General features: G+C 41.6%; 1 protein-coding gene across 2 annotated transcripts in view; it reads left to right on the top strand.

Moving 5' to 3' along the window:
- HECTD4 (HECT domain E3 ubiquitin protein ligase 4) overlaps positions 1-18,050 on the top strand; it is a 190,945-nt gene that overhangs the window by 132,687 nt on the left and 40,208 nt on the right. For both annotated transcript variants that reach the window (XM_060170214.1, XM_060170213.1), the window contains exons 49-55: positions 1,405-1,568; positions 3,998-4,235; positions 5,019-5,155; positions 5,644-5,770; positions 13,380-13,517; positions 15,088-15,224; positions 16,814-16,974. In XM_060170214.1, coding sequence (XP_060026197.1) covers positions 1,405-1,568; positions 3,998-4,235; positions 5,019-5,155; positions 5,644-5,770; positions 13,380-13,517; positions 15,088-15,224; positions 16,814-16,974 — 1,102 coding nt within the window. The remainder of the gene's footprint in view (positions 1-1,404; positions 1,569-3,997; positions 4,236-5,018; positions 5,156-5,643; positions 5,771-13,379; positions 13,518-15,087; positions 15,225-16,813; positions 16,975-18,050) is intronic.

Here is an 18,050-nt window from a genome sequence, read left to right as displayed (position 1 = left end):
TTATTAAGTATAATAGATGATCTTGGATGCTTGCATAGGGGTTAGTAAGTCACTGAACCCAATAGATAACTTCTTGTAGCAGTCTGGGGGGTAATTTTGCTTATCCTTGAGGGAGCTGTTTATTAAATTGCACTTTTCCAGTGAGCATGGTATTTTCAGTTATGGTCAAGTTATGCCTTGGAAATTACTTCCTGGCAAGTTGTTTCTCTCTTACTTTATGGAGAGAACTCTGTAATCTCAGCTGAGTACTTAAGTGCTTTAAGCACAAAGCGAGGGGTAGTAGAGACAGCAGGGGATCCATAGTGGGCGTTCTGTTCGTTTGTTATAGTCGATTGTTATTTTGTTTGATCATACTTCAGTTTTTGAGAATATTTTGGACCAGACCTCAAGCAAACATACTACCCCTTTCTCAGAGAAATGTGTCTGTGTGGGAATAGGAATCAGGAACCCACTTATTACAACAGGATCCCAATCTCTGTACCAACACTTTCAGTGTCTGTTGATCAGCAGATACTCTTTGAGCATCTCCTACATGCTGGGCCCTCTTCTGGGCCCTTCGGGTGCCATAGTGAACACTGACAAGTCCCCAGCCATTGGGAAGCCCAGCCTAGTGGTTTCAAAATCATATGAGACTCTGATCAAAAACAGAATCACAGAACTTCATGCGCTTATTGGAGAGTTTACAACAGTTTAATTTTAAAGCTACGTGTGCTAGCACCTTGCCTGAGACAGCCTCTAATAGTGCTGATGTGGTGGATATGGTCCCCTTGGTTCTTTAAGTTCCACCACAATATCTAGTCACTTCATCAGAAAACAGCTTGGCTTATATGATCTTCGCTTCCTGCAAAAATGCCTTAAATACATGTAAGTAAGGGGACAGAATGTGATTTAATGGTGTATGTTTAGCTTACATTGTAGGTTGAGTTTAAAATTATATTTTTTTAGATCCTTTCTAAGTCTTCTGCAAACTTACTGAGAAAATATTACCTTTTTACCTTTATGCATAAGTAATCTGGTACATGTCAAAAGAGAAAAACTTGTATTCCTGTATTAAAAAATCATCCCCCTCCCAAAAAAAAAATCATACCCAGTGTTTTCCCTTTTTGTCTTGGCTGCCTGGAAAATAAAAGCTAAATTTAATGTGTAATTGTGGTAAGTAACTTAACCTCAGACACTAGGTATTTTTGTTCTTCTAAACAGAAATTGTTTATTTCTATTGTGTTACTCTCTCTATATATAAATACAAGGTACTCCATATCTTTTTCACCTGTGACTGATGGCATGAATAAATAAAAGCCAAGATAGTCAATGATATGTAGTCTCATGCCAGTTGCAAATTGAAAGTTTAGTTAATAGTCAATAAAAGGAAAAAAAAAAGTGTTTCCGTCCTGTTCTCTGCCCTAGGTGACGTGGCAGGAATTGGCTGGGAGAGAACCGAGGGAACGCCTCCTCCTCCAGGGCAGCCAGCCAAAGGCCGAGTGTACTTCACATACTGCGGGCAGCGCCTCTCACCGTATCTTGAAGATGTCTCGGGTGGGATGTGGCCTGTGGTTCACATTCAGAAAAAGGCAGGTTATCTTTTTGGGAAAGGAAACAAAATTCTCCTCATTAATTTATTCCATCAAGAATGGAAAAATTAAAGACACCAAACGTGGCCTTGTTGACGTAACATGTGGTACCTGATAACAGAAGGAACCACAAACAAACCTGAAGAAGTGGGTCCTTCCTTTGCATTGAACCTGAGTGCTTAACTGCTTTGACTTCCTTTTGGCAGTCTTTCCAAAACTACAATGCAAGGAACACTAGTGTTCTTTCCAATGGCAGTAAAATGAGTCTGTCATTAAGTAAGTTTTGAACGTGACCGTCTCGGGTCACTTTAGTATGTCAGAAGCTCAGAGGAATCCTTCGGTAAAGATTCAAAACTTCAACTTTATTTAACCCAGCATCCCTGCACATATACTTAATCATGGAACTCTTTTGTTTTTAAAGGAGCATCTGTTAACAGTTAATGTTCTGTGAAACATTACTATTCACTACACGGCGGTAGCTCCCAAGTCCTTATCTCCAGCCCAGATCTCTCCCTAAATTCCAGACACAAATATTCAGCAGTCTAGGCAACATTTAGAAATAGATGTTCCATTGGCATGTCAAAGTTAACATGTCTAAGACTGAGCCTAACTCTGCCCCATACCCTAACCTGCTTCTTCCCTAGCCTTCCTTGTCTTGGGAAGTGGCACCTCCATCCTTACAGTTCTAAGGCCAAAAACCTTGGCATCCTTCTTGACTTCTTTCTCTTTTCCTCCTGCTCCACATCCAGTCTGTCAGCAAACCTTGTTGACCCTACCTTCAAAATGTATCTGGAATCTGACCACTTAAGTCATGGCCCAGCCACCCTTATCTTCTGGGTAGCATGTTACAATATTCTTCTATCTCCCTTCCCTACCAGCCCCTTAGTTCTTGCCCTTTTACACATCTTTTCAACACAGCAGCCACAGTGATTCCTTAAAAATGTTGGTTAGATCATGTCACTCCTCTACTCTCAACAAGTCAGTGGCTTCCCATGTCTATGTTGTAAAAGCCCAAGTCTTTATAATGACTTAGAAGATCTTGTAGAATCTGGCCCTGTACCATGCCTCTGATAGTAGCATCTTTTCTCACTTTGTGCAGTGAATTAAAGATGTCAATAATTTAAGGCAGCCTGTTCTATTCATTCATTCAGCAAATATTTATTGAGTACCTGCTATATATTAAGTAGTGTGCTAAGCTCTGGACATATAATAACAATGAGCAAAACAGATATGGTCTTTGTCTTCATGAAGTTAAAACCAGTTGGAGGAGTCAGACATTAGTCAAACATTTGCATAAATATATATGTGTATGTATATAATCACAAACTAATAAACACTGTGTGTATCAGTCAAGGTTCTCCAGAGAAACAGAACCAATAGGACAGGGGGACTTCCCTGGCGGTCCAGTGGTGAAGACTCCATGCTTCCACTTCAGGGAGCACGGGTTCCATTCCTGGTCGGGGGAACTAAGATCCACATGCCACGTGGTGTGGCAAAAAACAAAACAAAAAAAACACCCCACAATAGGAGCTATATATATATATATATATATATATACACACACAGAGAGAGAGAGAGAGAGAGAGAGAGAGAGAGTGTGTGTGTGTGTGTGTGTGTGTGTGTGTGTGTGTAGACAGAGGTGGGAGGGGAGATTTATTTTGAGGAATTGACTCCTGTTAGTATGGAGACTGAGAAGTCTCATGACCTGCTGTCTGTAGGCCAGGGACCCAGGAGAGCTGGTGGTGTGATTCAGTCTGCGTCCTAGGAGGGCAAGAGAAGATGGGATGAGATATCCTAGCTCAAGCAGTGGTGCAGGGAAAAAGGGTTTAACTCCTCCTTCCTCTGCCTATTGTTTTATTCAGACCCTCAACGGATTGGATGGTACCCACTTACACTGGGGAGGGCCATCTACTGTGTCCACTGATTCAAATGCTAATCTCACAGACACACCCAGCAATAATAATGTTTAATCTAGCACCCCGTGGCCAGTCAAGCTGACACTTAAAATTAATCATCACAATATGATTGAAAATTGTAGACTTTGTGGAAGCAAGTACCAAGCAAATCTGATCACATCCCCATTACCCTGAAGAAGTGATGTTTGAACCAGGTCTGGAATATTAACCAGTTTAAATGGACAAAATTGGAGGAAAGAAAGTTCCAGGTGAAGGGAACAGCATGAGCAGTGGCATCAGGTAGAAAGGAACAGTGCTGGAAACAAGAACACTGCGTTTGAGCAGCAAAGAGCATGAGTGCCAGGCGAGGGGCAGTGGGGGCCGTGCAGAGCTCGAAGCGCCTGTGTCCACAGGTGCACCAGCCCCTCTGCCTGGGTTCACAGACTCTGCCATGAAGTTCACCTCGAGGGGTTAGAAATGAATGCATAAATAAACCTAAGTCCTTTCAAGTCTTTTCTTTGGTCTCCTTTCCAGAACACCAAGACGCGAGCTAACTTTGGCTCCCGCCCATTTGCCTATGCTGAAGGGCAGGCCCACCGCAACGCTGCCGACCTGTGCACCGACCTGGCAGAGGAGATCAGCGCTAACTTCGAGGCCCTGCCCTTTGCCATGGCATCTGACAGTGACAATGATGCTGGCACCAGTATTGCATCAGATCCGGGCACCCACGGGCCACCGTGCCGGATTGCTGCCGTGGCCACTGCTCAGCAACGTAAGCCACCTCCTCCCAAGGCCCCACTGCTTCCTGGGAATGCGAATGCTGTTAATTCCATAAATCCATTTAACTTGGACATACCCCAGTGCCCACTGGTAATGGGGTAACAGGCCCGTACAAACAAAATGGGGAGCAGGAGGAAGCATGGCAGGCTAGAAAGCGCATCCCCCACATACAGGAAGCCTGCCCGCAACTCAGGGCCAGCAGAATATTGCCACATGGAAATGCAAGTCTGAAAGATTGTCTACTTTTATAAGACAGCTAAGAGCCCCAGAATTTTACATAAAATCTCCTAATTTTAAATGTTAATCGTTTTTTAAACTTTTTAAAAACTGAAGCCATCAAAGAATAATAAAATGTTAATTGTGGAATCTAGGTGATGGATGTATAGGTGTGCACTAAAAGACATTCCTGATAATTTGAAAAATTTTATAATAAGATTGAATAAAAGTGAGCTTCCCGAAATGAGATGTCTGCAGCCATATTTGGCCTTTGAGATACTGGTTTGAAAATCATTTTAAGAGTCTGTCTAGTTCTTTATCATGATGAAGAACCTTCCAAAGTCTTCTCTGAGTTGAATGAATTATGCCCATAAAAACTATTTTAAGATTCCCAAATAGGAAATGATAGATGATTAGTTATTCCTTGATACTGAGCTTTAAAATTTCTCCAAGAACTAAGAGTCTTTCTATCACACAAATTAGGAGAATCTGGTCTGTGCAAGGGTAAGAAGTTCATGTGCTCTTGCCTAGAATTCACTGTCATTGTGCTTTGTTACAGAATATGATAGTGACACTTCCTGTCATTATAAAGTAGAGCTCAGCTATGAGAATTTCATCACCTCTGGCCCAGACCCCCATCCGCCCCCCATTGCAGATGACGAAAGTGATGACGATGATGACGATGACATCCCACAGGTAAGAGCCCCACTTAAGAGCGTTTGCTTAGCTCCCTGGTGACCAGGACAAGCCACGAGGAATATTTTGATCTGAGCGTGCAAGGCTAGAGTTGTTACGCTTTCGGTTATGTCATTGTGTTGGAACAGTGGCTCTGGGGTATTCATTTTTCTAAACCACATATCAGTAGCCATATCTGTTTGGTTCTATTGCCCAGTAGCGATCCGGATGTTAGAGAAATAAAGTACTTTGATAGTAATTCAGCAGTAAAGTTGTGGATCATGTGAAGTGTTTATATGGCTTTAGGGGGAAAGGAAGAGCTTGCCCCAGGCCATCTGTTGCCTCCCCTGGCTTCTGAGGGTGTAGTTAGTTTGGTGGTCTGCACGGTGTGTTTCTGTCACTGGCATTTGAGGGTGGTGAAGACCTCAGGGTGAGAGCTGTAAGTCAGGGAAGGACTGATTCTTGTACAAGGCGTTCCTTCCCTGTTCACGTTTGCCTTCTCCTTCCAGGAGGACCACTACGCTCTGCTGGTGAAAGCATGGGAGACCAAGGTTTTTCCTACTATCCGAAGACGCTTCCGCAATGAAGCAGAGCGGAAATCGGGCCTGGACCAGATAAAGGGTGCTTTACAACTAGGTCTGGTGCTTTATGTTTTCCTAGGGAACTCACTTCATGACTTGAAGAGATGTGTTTAGATGAAACTCAGGATGTAAATCAGAAAAGAGGGGCTCATCTAAAGTTGGGCCAGACTTAACAATGTCTTCTACCTGGGCCTTTACTGAACTCTATGGTCTTTTGCTTTCTTTGCTAGGCTTTTCTTTGCTTGTCAGTTTGACTCAGTATTTTGGGTTGATGGGCTGCTAGAATGAAGCTGGCATGGTTATACTAGGAAGCTGGATGGCCTGATGGTTAATAGCTTGGGCTCTGAAGTCACACCTGTGCTGTTTACCAGCTTGGTGACCTTGGGGGAGTTACTTAACCTTTCTAGACTTCCCTGACCTTTCAAATGGAATCAATAATGGTAACCACCTCATATGTATATGAAAAATTAACAAGTTAATACAGATAAATCTTTTAAGAACAGTGTCTGGCATATGGTCAGCATTCAGTTAATGTAGTTCTAAATGTCACAGTAACGATGATGGTGAGATTTTTCTCCCACTGGGCACATAGAATAGTGCAAAGTTTGACTGCAGACAGTGGATTGTTAGGGAGTCTTAAGTGTAGATAGCTGATTTCTGTTTTCAGGCTTCTCATCTGTGAAACACCTGCTTTGGGGGATGCAGAGATGCCTTTTCCCAAGAGGTACAGCTGCCCTTCCAGTGGAGCATCAGTTGGGTTTTCTTTCATCATTGTGGCAGTCAGAGGTGGTGTAAGGAAATAGTATTTGCTCTTTCTCCTCTTAACTTTTGTCCTGACTGAGACTAGGAACAAATAAGGAGAAGAACCACCAAAAGACCTTTATTTCTTGACCAACTGATATACCGAATCCCTGATTCCAGTGATAGCTGAGTAATTCCTTTTTCTCAGATTGGTGTCAGGACTAATCTGTGTGTGTGTGTGTGTCTGTGTGTGTGTGCATGTGTATATATATGTTTTTTTTTTCTTTTATGCTTTCTGTCCCCAAGGCTAAGACCTATGACAGTGGAATGATCGTGTTTATACTTAACCTGTGGGAATAGCCACACATCCTATGACATGGTGTAATTGCTTTCTGCTCTTATCAGAGCCCTCTTTTAGCTGCCGACCCAAACCAGGACAGATAATTAATATTCTTTTTTCTTCTGTCCTAAGGGTTTCAGGCAGCGGGAGCAACATTAGGAAGATCCTCGGGTGGGAGTCAAGTTGTGTGGTTGAGGGAATGGCAGCGAGGCCAAGCCAGTGTCTCTGAAGAGGAGAGGGTGAGGGGGGAGCAGCAGGAAAGAGATGAGAGGAAGCAGGGAGAAGTGGCAGCCTCAGCAAGGACTTTGGATTTTTTTCTGTGTAAAATGGGGAGCCTTTGGGCGGTTTTAAACAAAGGAACAACGTGATCTGCTGTAGTAGATCCTACAGATAGAAAATTCGTTCGTCTCTGTTCACTCTCAACATCTGAAAGAAAATGCCCTTTCAGACTGCAGAATAGACCTCACCTTGTTTTCAGATAACTTTCCTTAATCAGTGTGATGCCTTGAAGCACCAGAGCAGGTCAGTGGCTTTCAGAGTTAGGAGGCTTTGTTTCAGTTGTATTTATTCAGTCAGCGGTTCATCCACTTACTTATTCACACATGCAACACATGCCTCCCAGGGTCAAGCCATTTGCTAGGGATTAAGGACTATCCTGCGAGCAAGACACAGATGCTTCCTTCTCCCAGAGCTCACATCCTAGTGGGAAATAGGTAATGAAATGACGCACTACGTTGTGGGAAGGGCTGTGCGGTTGATCAGGAGACCGCCGTGGGTATAACTGGGGTGCCCAGTCTAGCTTGGCCCCTCTCACAACATAGTATTGAAGCCGAGACCTGGGGCTAATTCAGCAAAAGCAGTGCTGTGTTTAGAAACAGGAGGCACTAGCTGTTGAGGGAGACTGGTGCTTCTTGCTGCTCCGGGAGAGTAGGAAAGGGAGAAAGAGTCTTTACAGTATAAGTGTGGAAAGCTCTTGTATATGATCATGGGTTACTGTGCCTTTATTTTCACATAAGTTCTGCTTAACTCAGGATGTCTCTTTCTTTTACCATTTGGTCCCAGAGCCATCCTGAATGTCTGTGGCCAAGTGTGCCTTCTCCTTCTCTGCTCCCAGTTTGCAGGAGGGAAAATGTGGACAGCACAGCAGGAAATTTGATTATCCAAATGTGGCTGCCAGACCAGAGCCAGACCGATGACTCCTGGCCTCCTGAGTCACCCAGAAATACCTCTGGCCTCTGACACAGTTGCCAAGGCGTCTTCTCGGGACCCATCCATGTGGCCATGGCAGATCATCTGAACTATGTTAATTTAAACATAAAATATTTACTTTTCAAACACAGTCTCCTTCAATATAACCGGGGCAAAGGCTGAAACGAGAACAGGGAGATGGCTCTAGTGCTCAAAGGACGAACTCTGTGAGGGTGGGTCAGCCTCCTGTTGTCAGGACCCCAAGAAGGGCAATGAAACCATCTCGGTGCTGTGCGTGCTTTAATTTCACATTCTCCCCATAGTCCCAGATTCCTGCTTAGTAGACAACAGAGTATTTTTTTCTCCTATCCCAATTCCTCTGGAAAATGTTGTAAAAGACTATTTTTCCATAATCTTCTGATATCAGGCCACAGTTCTTTATTTTTTCCAATCTTTTGAAAACTTTTTATTATGTGAAATTTTTTTTGATTGCTCAATATTTTTATTAAAAAATTTTTTTAACATCTTTATTGGAGTATAACTGCTTTACAATGGTGTGTTATTTTCTGCTGTATAACAAAGTGAATCAGCTATACATATATACCCATATCTCCTCCCTCTTGCATCTCCCTCCCACCCTCCCTATCCCACCCCTCTAGGTGGTCACAAAGCACCGAGCTGATCTCCCTGCGCTATGCGGCTGCTTCCCACTAGCTATCTATTTTACATTTGGTAGTATATATATGTCCATGCCACTCTTTCACTTCATCCCAGCTTACCTTTCCCCATCCCTGTGTCCTCAAGTCCATTCTCTACGTCTGCGTCTTTATTTCTGTCCTGCCGCTAGCTTCTTCAGAACCTTTTTTTTTTAGATTCCATATATATATTTGTTAGCATATGGTATATGTTTTCTGTTTCTGACTTACTTCACTCTGTATGACGGACTCTAGGTCCATCCAGCTCACTACAAATAACTCAATTTCGTTTCTTTTTATGGCTGAGTAATATTCCATTGTATATATGTGCCACATTTCCTTTATCCATTCATCTGTCAGTGGACACTTAGGTTGCTTCCATGTCCTGGCTGTTGTAAATAGAGCTGCAATGAACAATTGTGGTACATGACTCTTTTTGAATTATGGTTTTCTCAGGGTATATGCCCAGTAGTGGGATTACTGGGTCGTATGGTAGTTCTATTTTTACTTTTTTAAGGAACCTCCATACTGTCCTCCATAGTGGCTGTATCAATTTACATTCCCACCAACAGCACAAGAGGGTTTCCTTTTGTCCACACCCTCTCCAGCATTTATTGTTTATAGATTTTTTGATGATGGCCATTCTGACTGGTGTAAGGTGATACCTCATTGTAGTTTTGATTTGCATTTCTCTAATGATTAGTGATGTTGAGCATCATGTTTCATGTGTTTGTTGGCAATCTATATATCTTCTTTGGAGAAATGTCTATTTAGGTCTTCTGCCCATTTTTGGATTGGGTTGTTTGATATTTTTGATATGGAGCTGCATGAGCTGCTTGTAAATTTTGGAGATTAATCCTTTGTCAGTTGCTTCATTTGCAAATATTTTCTCCCATTCTGAGGGTTGTCTTTTAGTCTTGTTTATGGTTTCCTTTGCTGTGCAAAAGCTTTGAAGTTTCATTAGGTCCCATTTGTTTATTCTTGTTTTTATTTCCATTTCTCTAGGAGGTGTGTCAAAAAGGATCTTGCTGTGATTTATGTCATAGAGTGTTCTGCCTATGTTTTCCTCTAAGAGTTTGATGGTGTCTGGCCTTACATTAATGTCTTTAATCCATTTTGAGTTTATCGTTGTATACAGTGTTAGGGAGTATTCTAATTTCATTCTTTTACGTGTAGCTGTCCAATTTTGTCAGCACCACTTATTGAAGAGGCTGTCTTTTCTCCATTGTATATTCTTGCCTCCTTTTTCAAAAATAAGGTGACCATATGTGTGTGGGTTTATCTCTGGGCTTTCTATCCTGTTCCATTGATCTATATTTCTGTTTTTGTGCCTGTACCATACTGTCTTGATTACTGTAGCTTTGTAGTATAGTCTGAAGTCAGGGAGTCTGATTCCTCCAGCTCCGTTTTTCTTTCTCAAGATTGCTTTGGCTGTTTGGAGTCTTCTGTGTTTCCATACAAATTGTGAAATTTTTTGTTCTAGTTCTGTGAAAAATGCCATTGGTAGTTTGATAGGGATTGCATTGAATCTGTAGATTGCTTTGGGTAGTATAGTCATTTTCACAATCTTGATTCTTCCAATCCACGAATATGGTATATCTCTCCATCTGTTTGTATCATCTTTAATTTCTTTCACCAGTGTCTTATAGTTTTCTGCATACAGGTCTTCTGTCTCCTTAGGTAGGTTTATTCCTAGGTATTTTATTCTTTTTGTTGCAGGGGTAAATGTGAGTGTTTCCTTAATTTCTCTTTCAGATTTTTCATCATTAGTGTATAGGAATGCAAGAGATTTCTGTGCCTTCATTTTGTATCCTGCTACTTTACTAAATTCATTGATTAGTTCTAGTAGTTTTCTGGTGGCATCTGAGAATCCATCAGAATCCATCATCCATCAGAGAATCTGGTGGATTCTCTATGGATAGTATCATGTCATCTGCAAACAGTGACACCTTTACTTCTTTTCCAATTTGGATTCCTTTTATTTCCTTTTCTTCTCTGATTGCTGTGGCTAAAACTTTCAAAACTATGTTGAATAATAGTGGTGAGAGTGGACAACCTTGTCTTGTTCCTGATCTTAGAGGAAATGGTTTCAGTTTTTCACCATTGAGAACAATGTTGGCTGTGGGTTTGTCATATATGGCCTTTATTATGTTGAGGTAAGTTCCCTCTATGCCTACTTTCTGGTGGGTTTTTATCATAAATGGGTGTTGAATTTTGTTGAAAGCTTTTTCTGCATCTATTGAGATGATCATATGGTTTTGCTTCTTCAATTTGTTAATATGGTTTATCACATTGATTGGTTTGCGTATATTGAAGAATCTTTGCATTCCTGGGATAAACCCCACTTGATCATGGTGTATGATCCTTTTAGTGTACTGTTGGATTCTGTTTGCTAGTATTTTGTTGAGGATTTTTGCATCTATGTTCATCAGTGATATTGTTCTGGAGTTTTCTTTCTTTGTGACACCTTTGTCTGGTTTTGGTATCAGGGTGATGGTGACCTCGTAGAATGAGTTTGGGAGTGTTCCTCCCTCTACTGTATTTTGGAAGAGTTTGAGAAGGATAGGTATTAGCTCTTCTCTAAATGTTTGATAGAATTCGCCTGTGAAGCCATCTGGTCCTGGGCTTTTGTTTGTTGGAAGATTTTTTTTTTTTTTTTTTTTTTTTTTTTGCAGTATGCAGACATCTCACTGTTGTGGCCTCTCCTGTTGCAGAGCACAGGCTCCGGATGTGCAGGCTCAGCAGCCATGGCTCACGGGCCTAGCCGCTCTGCAGCATGTGGGATCTTCCCGGACCGGGGCACGAACCCGTGTCCCCTGCATCGGCAGGCAGACTCTCAACCACTGCGCCACCAGGGAAGCCCTGTTGGAAGATTTTTAATCACAGTTTCAATTTCAGTGCTTGTGATTGGTCTGTTTATATTTTCTATTTAAAATATACACAAAAGTAGAAGAAATTATATAATGAATCTGCATTACCCGTCACCCGACTTCAGGCAATTTTCACCGTATTGCCAAATTCATTTTACTGCACCTCATACCCTCTACCTTTTGCTGATTATTTTTTACAACTTTATTTAGATACAATTTGTATCCTATAAAATTCACTCATTTTAAATGTGGAGTTCAATGAGTTATAGTAAATTAACAAGTCATGCATCATCACAGTACAGTTTCTGAGCATTTTCATCAGCCCAGCAAGCTTCTCCAGTGTCAGTCTGATGTCAATACCTGCCCTTACTCCCAGTCCCAGTGCTTTTTCTGGATAATTCATATAAATTGTCCTATGATATGTAGTTTTTTGTGTCTGTCTCCTTTTACTTAACATATATTTCACTAATGCTGTATTATGTACCAATATTCTGTTCCTATCTATTATTGTTATTATTACTTGGCCGAACTGCGCAGCTTATGGGATCTTAGTTCCCTAACCAGGGATCAAACCGAGACCCCAGCAGTGAAAGCGCTGAGTCCTAACCCTTGGACAGCCAGGGAACTCCCTGTTCCTATCTATTATGTTGTGGCTTTTTTTTTTTTTTTTTTTTTTGCGGTACACAGGCCTCTCACTGCTGTGACCTCTCCCGCTGCGGAGCACAGGCTCCGGACACGCAGGCTCAGCGGCCATGGCTCACGGGCCCAGCCGCTCCGTGGCATGTGGGATCTTCCCGGACCGGGAAATGAACCCGTGTCCACTGCATCAGCAGGCAGACTCTCAACCACTGCGCCACCAGGGAAGCCCCTCCTATCTATTATGAAGTAGTGTTGCTTCGTATGCATGAACCACATTTTGCCGCCAGGCCACATTTCTTGTTATTCTCTCTGACACTTCTTTCTCTACACATCCTCCTCTAAGGGCAGCCCCCTTCTTCACTGTGCTCAGAAAATTGCTATGCCTTTTCATTACAGCAAGGCCAGCAAAGAAAGGAGCGGTAGATAGTGTGATAGAGATAAGCCTTGTTTAAAAGCAAATGCTGTCAACGGGTGTTTTTTACCCACAGCTTCTCAAGCCGTGTGTGTGGGGCAGCAGTGGCAGCCACCCCTCTGTCCTCCCCACAGTGCTGTTTTCTTCAGGGCCTTGGACATTTATTTACTTGGCTTATTAATTAATTGTGGCTGTTGCTATTGAATATAATGATGTCTTCTCCCTCCAAGTAGGAAGGACAGAGCAAATTCCAGTACTGGATAGAAGAAGTTGATGAAGCTCTCTGTCTCTGTTAAATAAACAACATGTGTTTGTTGTAACAATAATCAAACACAGTACAAAAATACATAAACTAAGAAAAAAACACTACCCTCACTTTCTTCTTTCTCTCCATTTGTCCTATAGTTTGTTCTCTTGACTTAACTGAAATGAAATGACTACATAATAACGTACCATCGTTTTTAACCATTCTCTGTCGATGAATACTTTCATTATTTCCTTTTTTTGTTGCTTTTATATTTCCCAGCAATTCTGCAGGGACTGTTCTTAAACCTTTACACACTTGTGCTTGTATTTCTGTGGGAGAGATTTGAGAGATGCCTAGAAGTAGGGCATTGAGTATTTTAAACTTGACTGACACTGCATAATTACCATTCCCAAAAGGCTACATACTCCCACAAATTCCCCTTATCTCTTCATTTTGAGTATGGGTCAGTGTCATGATTGGACTGAAGATTGTGTGCTCTTCGGAGAGTTACCAGTTCTGTTATATTTTTTAGGCATGGTGGATATCGCCCGGCAGACGGTTGAATTCCTCTACGAGGAGAATGGTGGCATCCCAAGAGACCTTTATCTTCCCACCATTGAAGACATTAAGGATGAAGCAAACAAGTTCACAATTGATAAAGTTCGAAAAGGTTTTGCTTCCCCCCCTTCCTTCACCTATTAAACTTCCTCTGAAATGAGAAGTTGCGTTTTCCCAAGCATGAGTTTGAGCCAGTCAGCTGCTGGCTCTTCTAGGGTGACTCTCCTTACTCTGGGTGATGTGAGCTCTTCCAGGCTCTCCCATGTGCGGCCCTAGGCTTCCTGGTGGGGCACAAGTAGAAGCTGTCTGGCCTCTGGGGGCCTCTTCCACATTCCCAGAACCACTCACATGAGCAGGGTGAGATAGGGCACTTTAGAGAGAAGTGGGGCGTGGGTGGAGGATTGCAGATAGGCCTCTCGGGCTTAGTCCTGGCTGCCCAGCTAATAAACCATGAATATGTGGTTGTACTGTGCTTTTTGGAATTTTATACAATGTATTTATTCATTTGATTAAAAATCTATTGCATATCTTGAGGAAATGAAAATACAGAAAAGCACAAAAAGGAAATAAAACAACTCATTATTAGACCTTCACAAACATCATGGGCAGGGGCAGGCATATATATTTACTTTTCTTTTTTAATTCCTCTTTTTAGAGAGAGAATTCACATACCATAAAATTCACCCTTTTAAAGTATACATTTCAGTGGTTTTCGTATATTCACAAAGTTGTGCAACCACCAAACCATTGCCTCTAATTCCAGAACATTTTCATCCCCCAAAAGGAATTCTGTACCCTCCCCACTCCCCATTCCTCCTTCCTACTAGCCCCTGGCAACCATTGATCTACTTTCTGCCTCTATAGATTTGCTTAGTCTGGACGTTTCGTAAAAATGGACTCATGCAGCGTGCAGCCTTTTGTGTCTGGCCTCCTTCACATGGCATAATTTTTCAAGATTCATCCCTGTTGTAGCTCCTGTTGTTACTTCCTTTTTATGGCAAAAATAATATTCCATTGTATGGATAGTACCCCATTTTGTTTATCCATTCGTCAATTGATGGACACTTGGGTTCCTTCTACCTTTTGGCTATTATGAATCATGCTGCTATGAACATTTGTGTACAGGTTTTTGTGTGGACATGTTTTCATTCCTCCTGGGTATATATGTGGGAGTGAAATTGCTGGGTCATATGGTAACTTTATGTCTAACTTTTTGAGGAACTGCCAGATGGTTTTCCAAAGTGATTGCCCCATTTTACATTCCCATCAGCACATAAGAGGGTTCCAATTTCTCTACATCCTGGCCAACACTTACTATTGCCTGTTTTTTGATTATAGCCATCCTAATGGATGTGAAGTGGTATCTCATTGTGCCTTTGACTTGCATTTCTCTAATTAATGATGTTGAACATCTTTTCATGCATATCTTTTCTCTTTAGAAAAATGTTTATTCACATTTTATGCCCATTTTTTAATTGGCTTGTCTTTTTATTGTTGAATTGCCCGAGTTCTTACAACACTTTGTTTTATTATCTTCCGGACTGAGCCATGTTCCTTTTGGGTTATGGCTAAACTGAGGGTATTGGTAAATGCCGTAGAGTTATTTTAGACCCTAAAATATAGGGTCCCAAAATAATAATGGTACTTGCTGCTGAAAAAACTTTTCCCTCTACCCTCCTCAGGTCTCACAGTAGTAACCCGCTCTCCAGACAGCAATAACGTAGCCAGCAGTACTGTTGGAACTGCCCTGCCAAAATTTGCCATCCGAGGGATGCTGAAAACCTTTGGGCTTCATGGAGTTGTCTTAGATGTTGATTCAGTGAGTGAACAGCCTTTTATATACACTGAGACTTTCATGCCCAGACTCCAAATACCTTAAAAAGTGATTATACAGATAGATTATTCTTCAAATTAGGGATAAAGAAACCAGGCTGAGTGCTGTCATGACAGATGACTTGCCTGAGATTTTCTCTTGGGCCCAGATCAGCGCTGATTGTAGAACGTAAGCTCTTAACTCTCAGTGCTGTCAGCACCTTCAGACCATGTTGCTGCTGCCGTTTTTTTCCATCAACCATGTTCAGGCTGCCCCTACCTTATATCTACCAAGTTCCAAGGGAAAATTCTCCTGTTGGCCTTGATGAATGGATGATCTGTCATTGTCATGATTGTTATACAGACTCAAAGAAATAGTTTTGTGATTTTGATCATGTCATCCTACTGGTTCTCGGAGCCTCAGCTTCCCCGTCTGTAAAATGAGTGTATTAAACTAGATCAGTTGTTTTCTTCTCAGCTTTGCAGAGCCCTCTCATGGGGCTCAGCAAGGTTTAAGGTGGGGTGGGGTGGCAGGGGGGAAAGAATAGAAGAGAGTAAGGGCCAAGCCGAAGCTTTCTTCTGAAAACGGAGGCCTTGAAGGCTGTGACTACATAATCCTTAGGTTACATGCACATGCTTGCATTTCTGTTTCCCATGCAGGAAAAACTGATGAAGTAATACACAGATCAAGCCTAAGAGTCTCAGATATAGAAGTATCTATCACCACATAGATAAGCTTTGGTATCTGTCTGTCTACGGATACAGATAATGTTAGGTATCACTAATGCTTTGAAATTGAAAATTTTACATCTTCAACTGGCTACATTTTACCAGAGTATAATTTAGATCATTATATTTTTAAGAGAGGCTGTTGGCTGGTGATTTACTAAGGTGAACTTTCAAGTAGAAAATTCCATTAGTAATACTGTTAATCTCCCACTGCCTTCTGAGACAAGCTCTGATTCTGGTTATCAGAAAGTACGTAACTGACAGTATTTTTCAGCAATGGAAACGTGTGAAAGGAAAATTAGAAAAATAGACATTTTGTTAAAGTAATAATTCTGTTATGTCTCAAGTGGTTTGATTCCCTTTGTTTCAATAGTAGTCCCTAAATAAAGATTACATTGCTATTGGAATCCAGAATGCGTATTCATGAGCTTACATTTTTATTTTCCTAGCAATAAAATGGAGCGATCAGACAGATTCCCTGCTTTTACAAAATTATTAACATAAAAACAATGAACATAAATTTTACCTGGCAACAATGCATGTTGAACTGTTACTTGAAATATACCACTCTTCTCTTTAAATTTCTAACTCATGATTACATTGAAGTTCTTTAATTTATTGTACCAATTAAAATTTTCCAGCTGGTATGAAAAAACTAAATACACTATCCAGATATCTTTGAACTTTTAGCCTCAATCAGTGACATGAAACTAGTATTTACTGCTATAAAAGTTTGGTCTTATATGTATACATATGTATTTTAAAACTTGGGGAAAAAAGTCAGTGCTCAAAAAACAAATAAATAAAAAGAAATAAATTTTAAAAAATAATAAAAAACCAAATAGACATTTCCTTTTTCTTTTGTAGGTAAATGAATTGGTGCAGGTAGAAACATACCTCCGAAGCGAAGGTGTGCTGGTCCGATACTGGTATCCTATTGATATGTTGGAAAGGCCCCCAGCAGGCTACCGAAGGACTGCCACCAATGGGCTGGTCACCCTGGACAATACCAACCTTCAAATTCACAGGTAAGGGAATGCCCTGGCAGTCCAGTGGTTAGGACTCCGAGTTCTCACTGCCGAGGGCCTGGGTTCAGTCCCTGGTTGGGGAACTAAAATCCCACAGGCCATGTGGCATGGCCAGAAATTTTTAATAAATAAATAAATAATAAATTCACAGGTAAAATTGAGCACTTCTTTCTAGCAGGTCACAGAAATCCACTTACTCTGTTTTATCACATGTGCCATTCATTGTTGACAAAGAAGGCTTTTCTTTCAAAGCTAAGAGAGAGACAGAGGCAGCTAGTAAAGATAACAGCGAATTGCAAGAGTTAGGAAGAACAGTTGCAGCATCCAGTATCACCTGGCCTGTGCCATGGATACTCTGCTGTAAGTTGGGGGTGTTGAGGGGTGTCTGGAGATTTGAAGAACGTGGAAAAGTTCTAAAGTATAAACCGAGTCGAGAAGACACAACTAAGAGGAGTCCAGGCACTGTGTGAGCAGCCAGCTCATTTCTGTTAAACTAACAAGGTATTCCTTGAGTGCTCCTTTGTGCCCAGCGCTTTGCGGGGGTCTGAAGAGACCTGTGCCTGCCGTCTGTGGGTTAAATCCTAAAGATCTGGCAAAATTCCCTCACATGCACCTGCAAATTCCTTCTTTCAGTCATAAAAATTCTTGCAACAATTCAGAAGAAAATATAATGATAAATGGAGCTCTCTAATAAAACTTCCCATAAACTATTTTTCATACTGTTCATCCAATAGCATTGTAACTTCTCATTATATTGTCAATTTTGAAGCAACTTGAGTGTATCTCCAGCTTAGACCTCTCCCTGGAAAACCAGATGGACGTATCCAACTGCCTCCTTGCCATCTCCACTCAGATGTTTCACCGCCCCATTTGGGTGGTCGTAAGTTCAAGTTGACAATCAAATTCACAAGACCCAAATAGGCGATACTTGGCACTAGCTTCACCTAGAAAGATCCAGGATGGGAAGCGTGGCGTGCCACAGGGAAGTGTCGTGCATACATTTCAGCAGGAGTCATAGTCATCCACACAGAAGTTCAAAGGCTATTCTTTGACCCCACCCACCCACCCAGTGACAA

The sequence above is a fragment of the Lagenorhynchus albirostris genome, chromosome 14 (genome assembly GCF_949774975.1).
Source record: "Lagenorhynchus albirostris chromosome 14, mLagAlb1.1, whole genome shotgun sequence".
Lineage (NCBI taxonomy): Eukaryota > Metazoa > Chordata > Mammalia > Artiodactyla > Delphinidae > Lagenorhynchus > Lagenorhynchus albirostris.
This window is presented reverse-complemented; position numbering and strand designations above follow the sequence as displayed.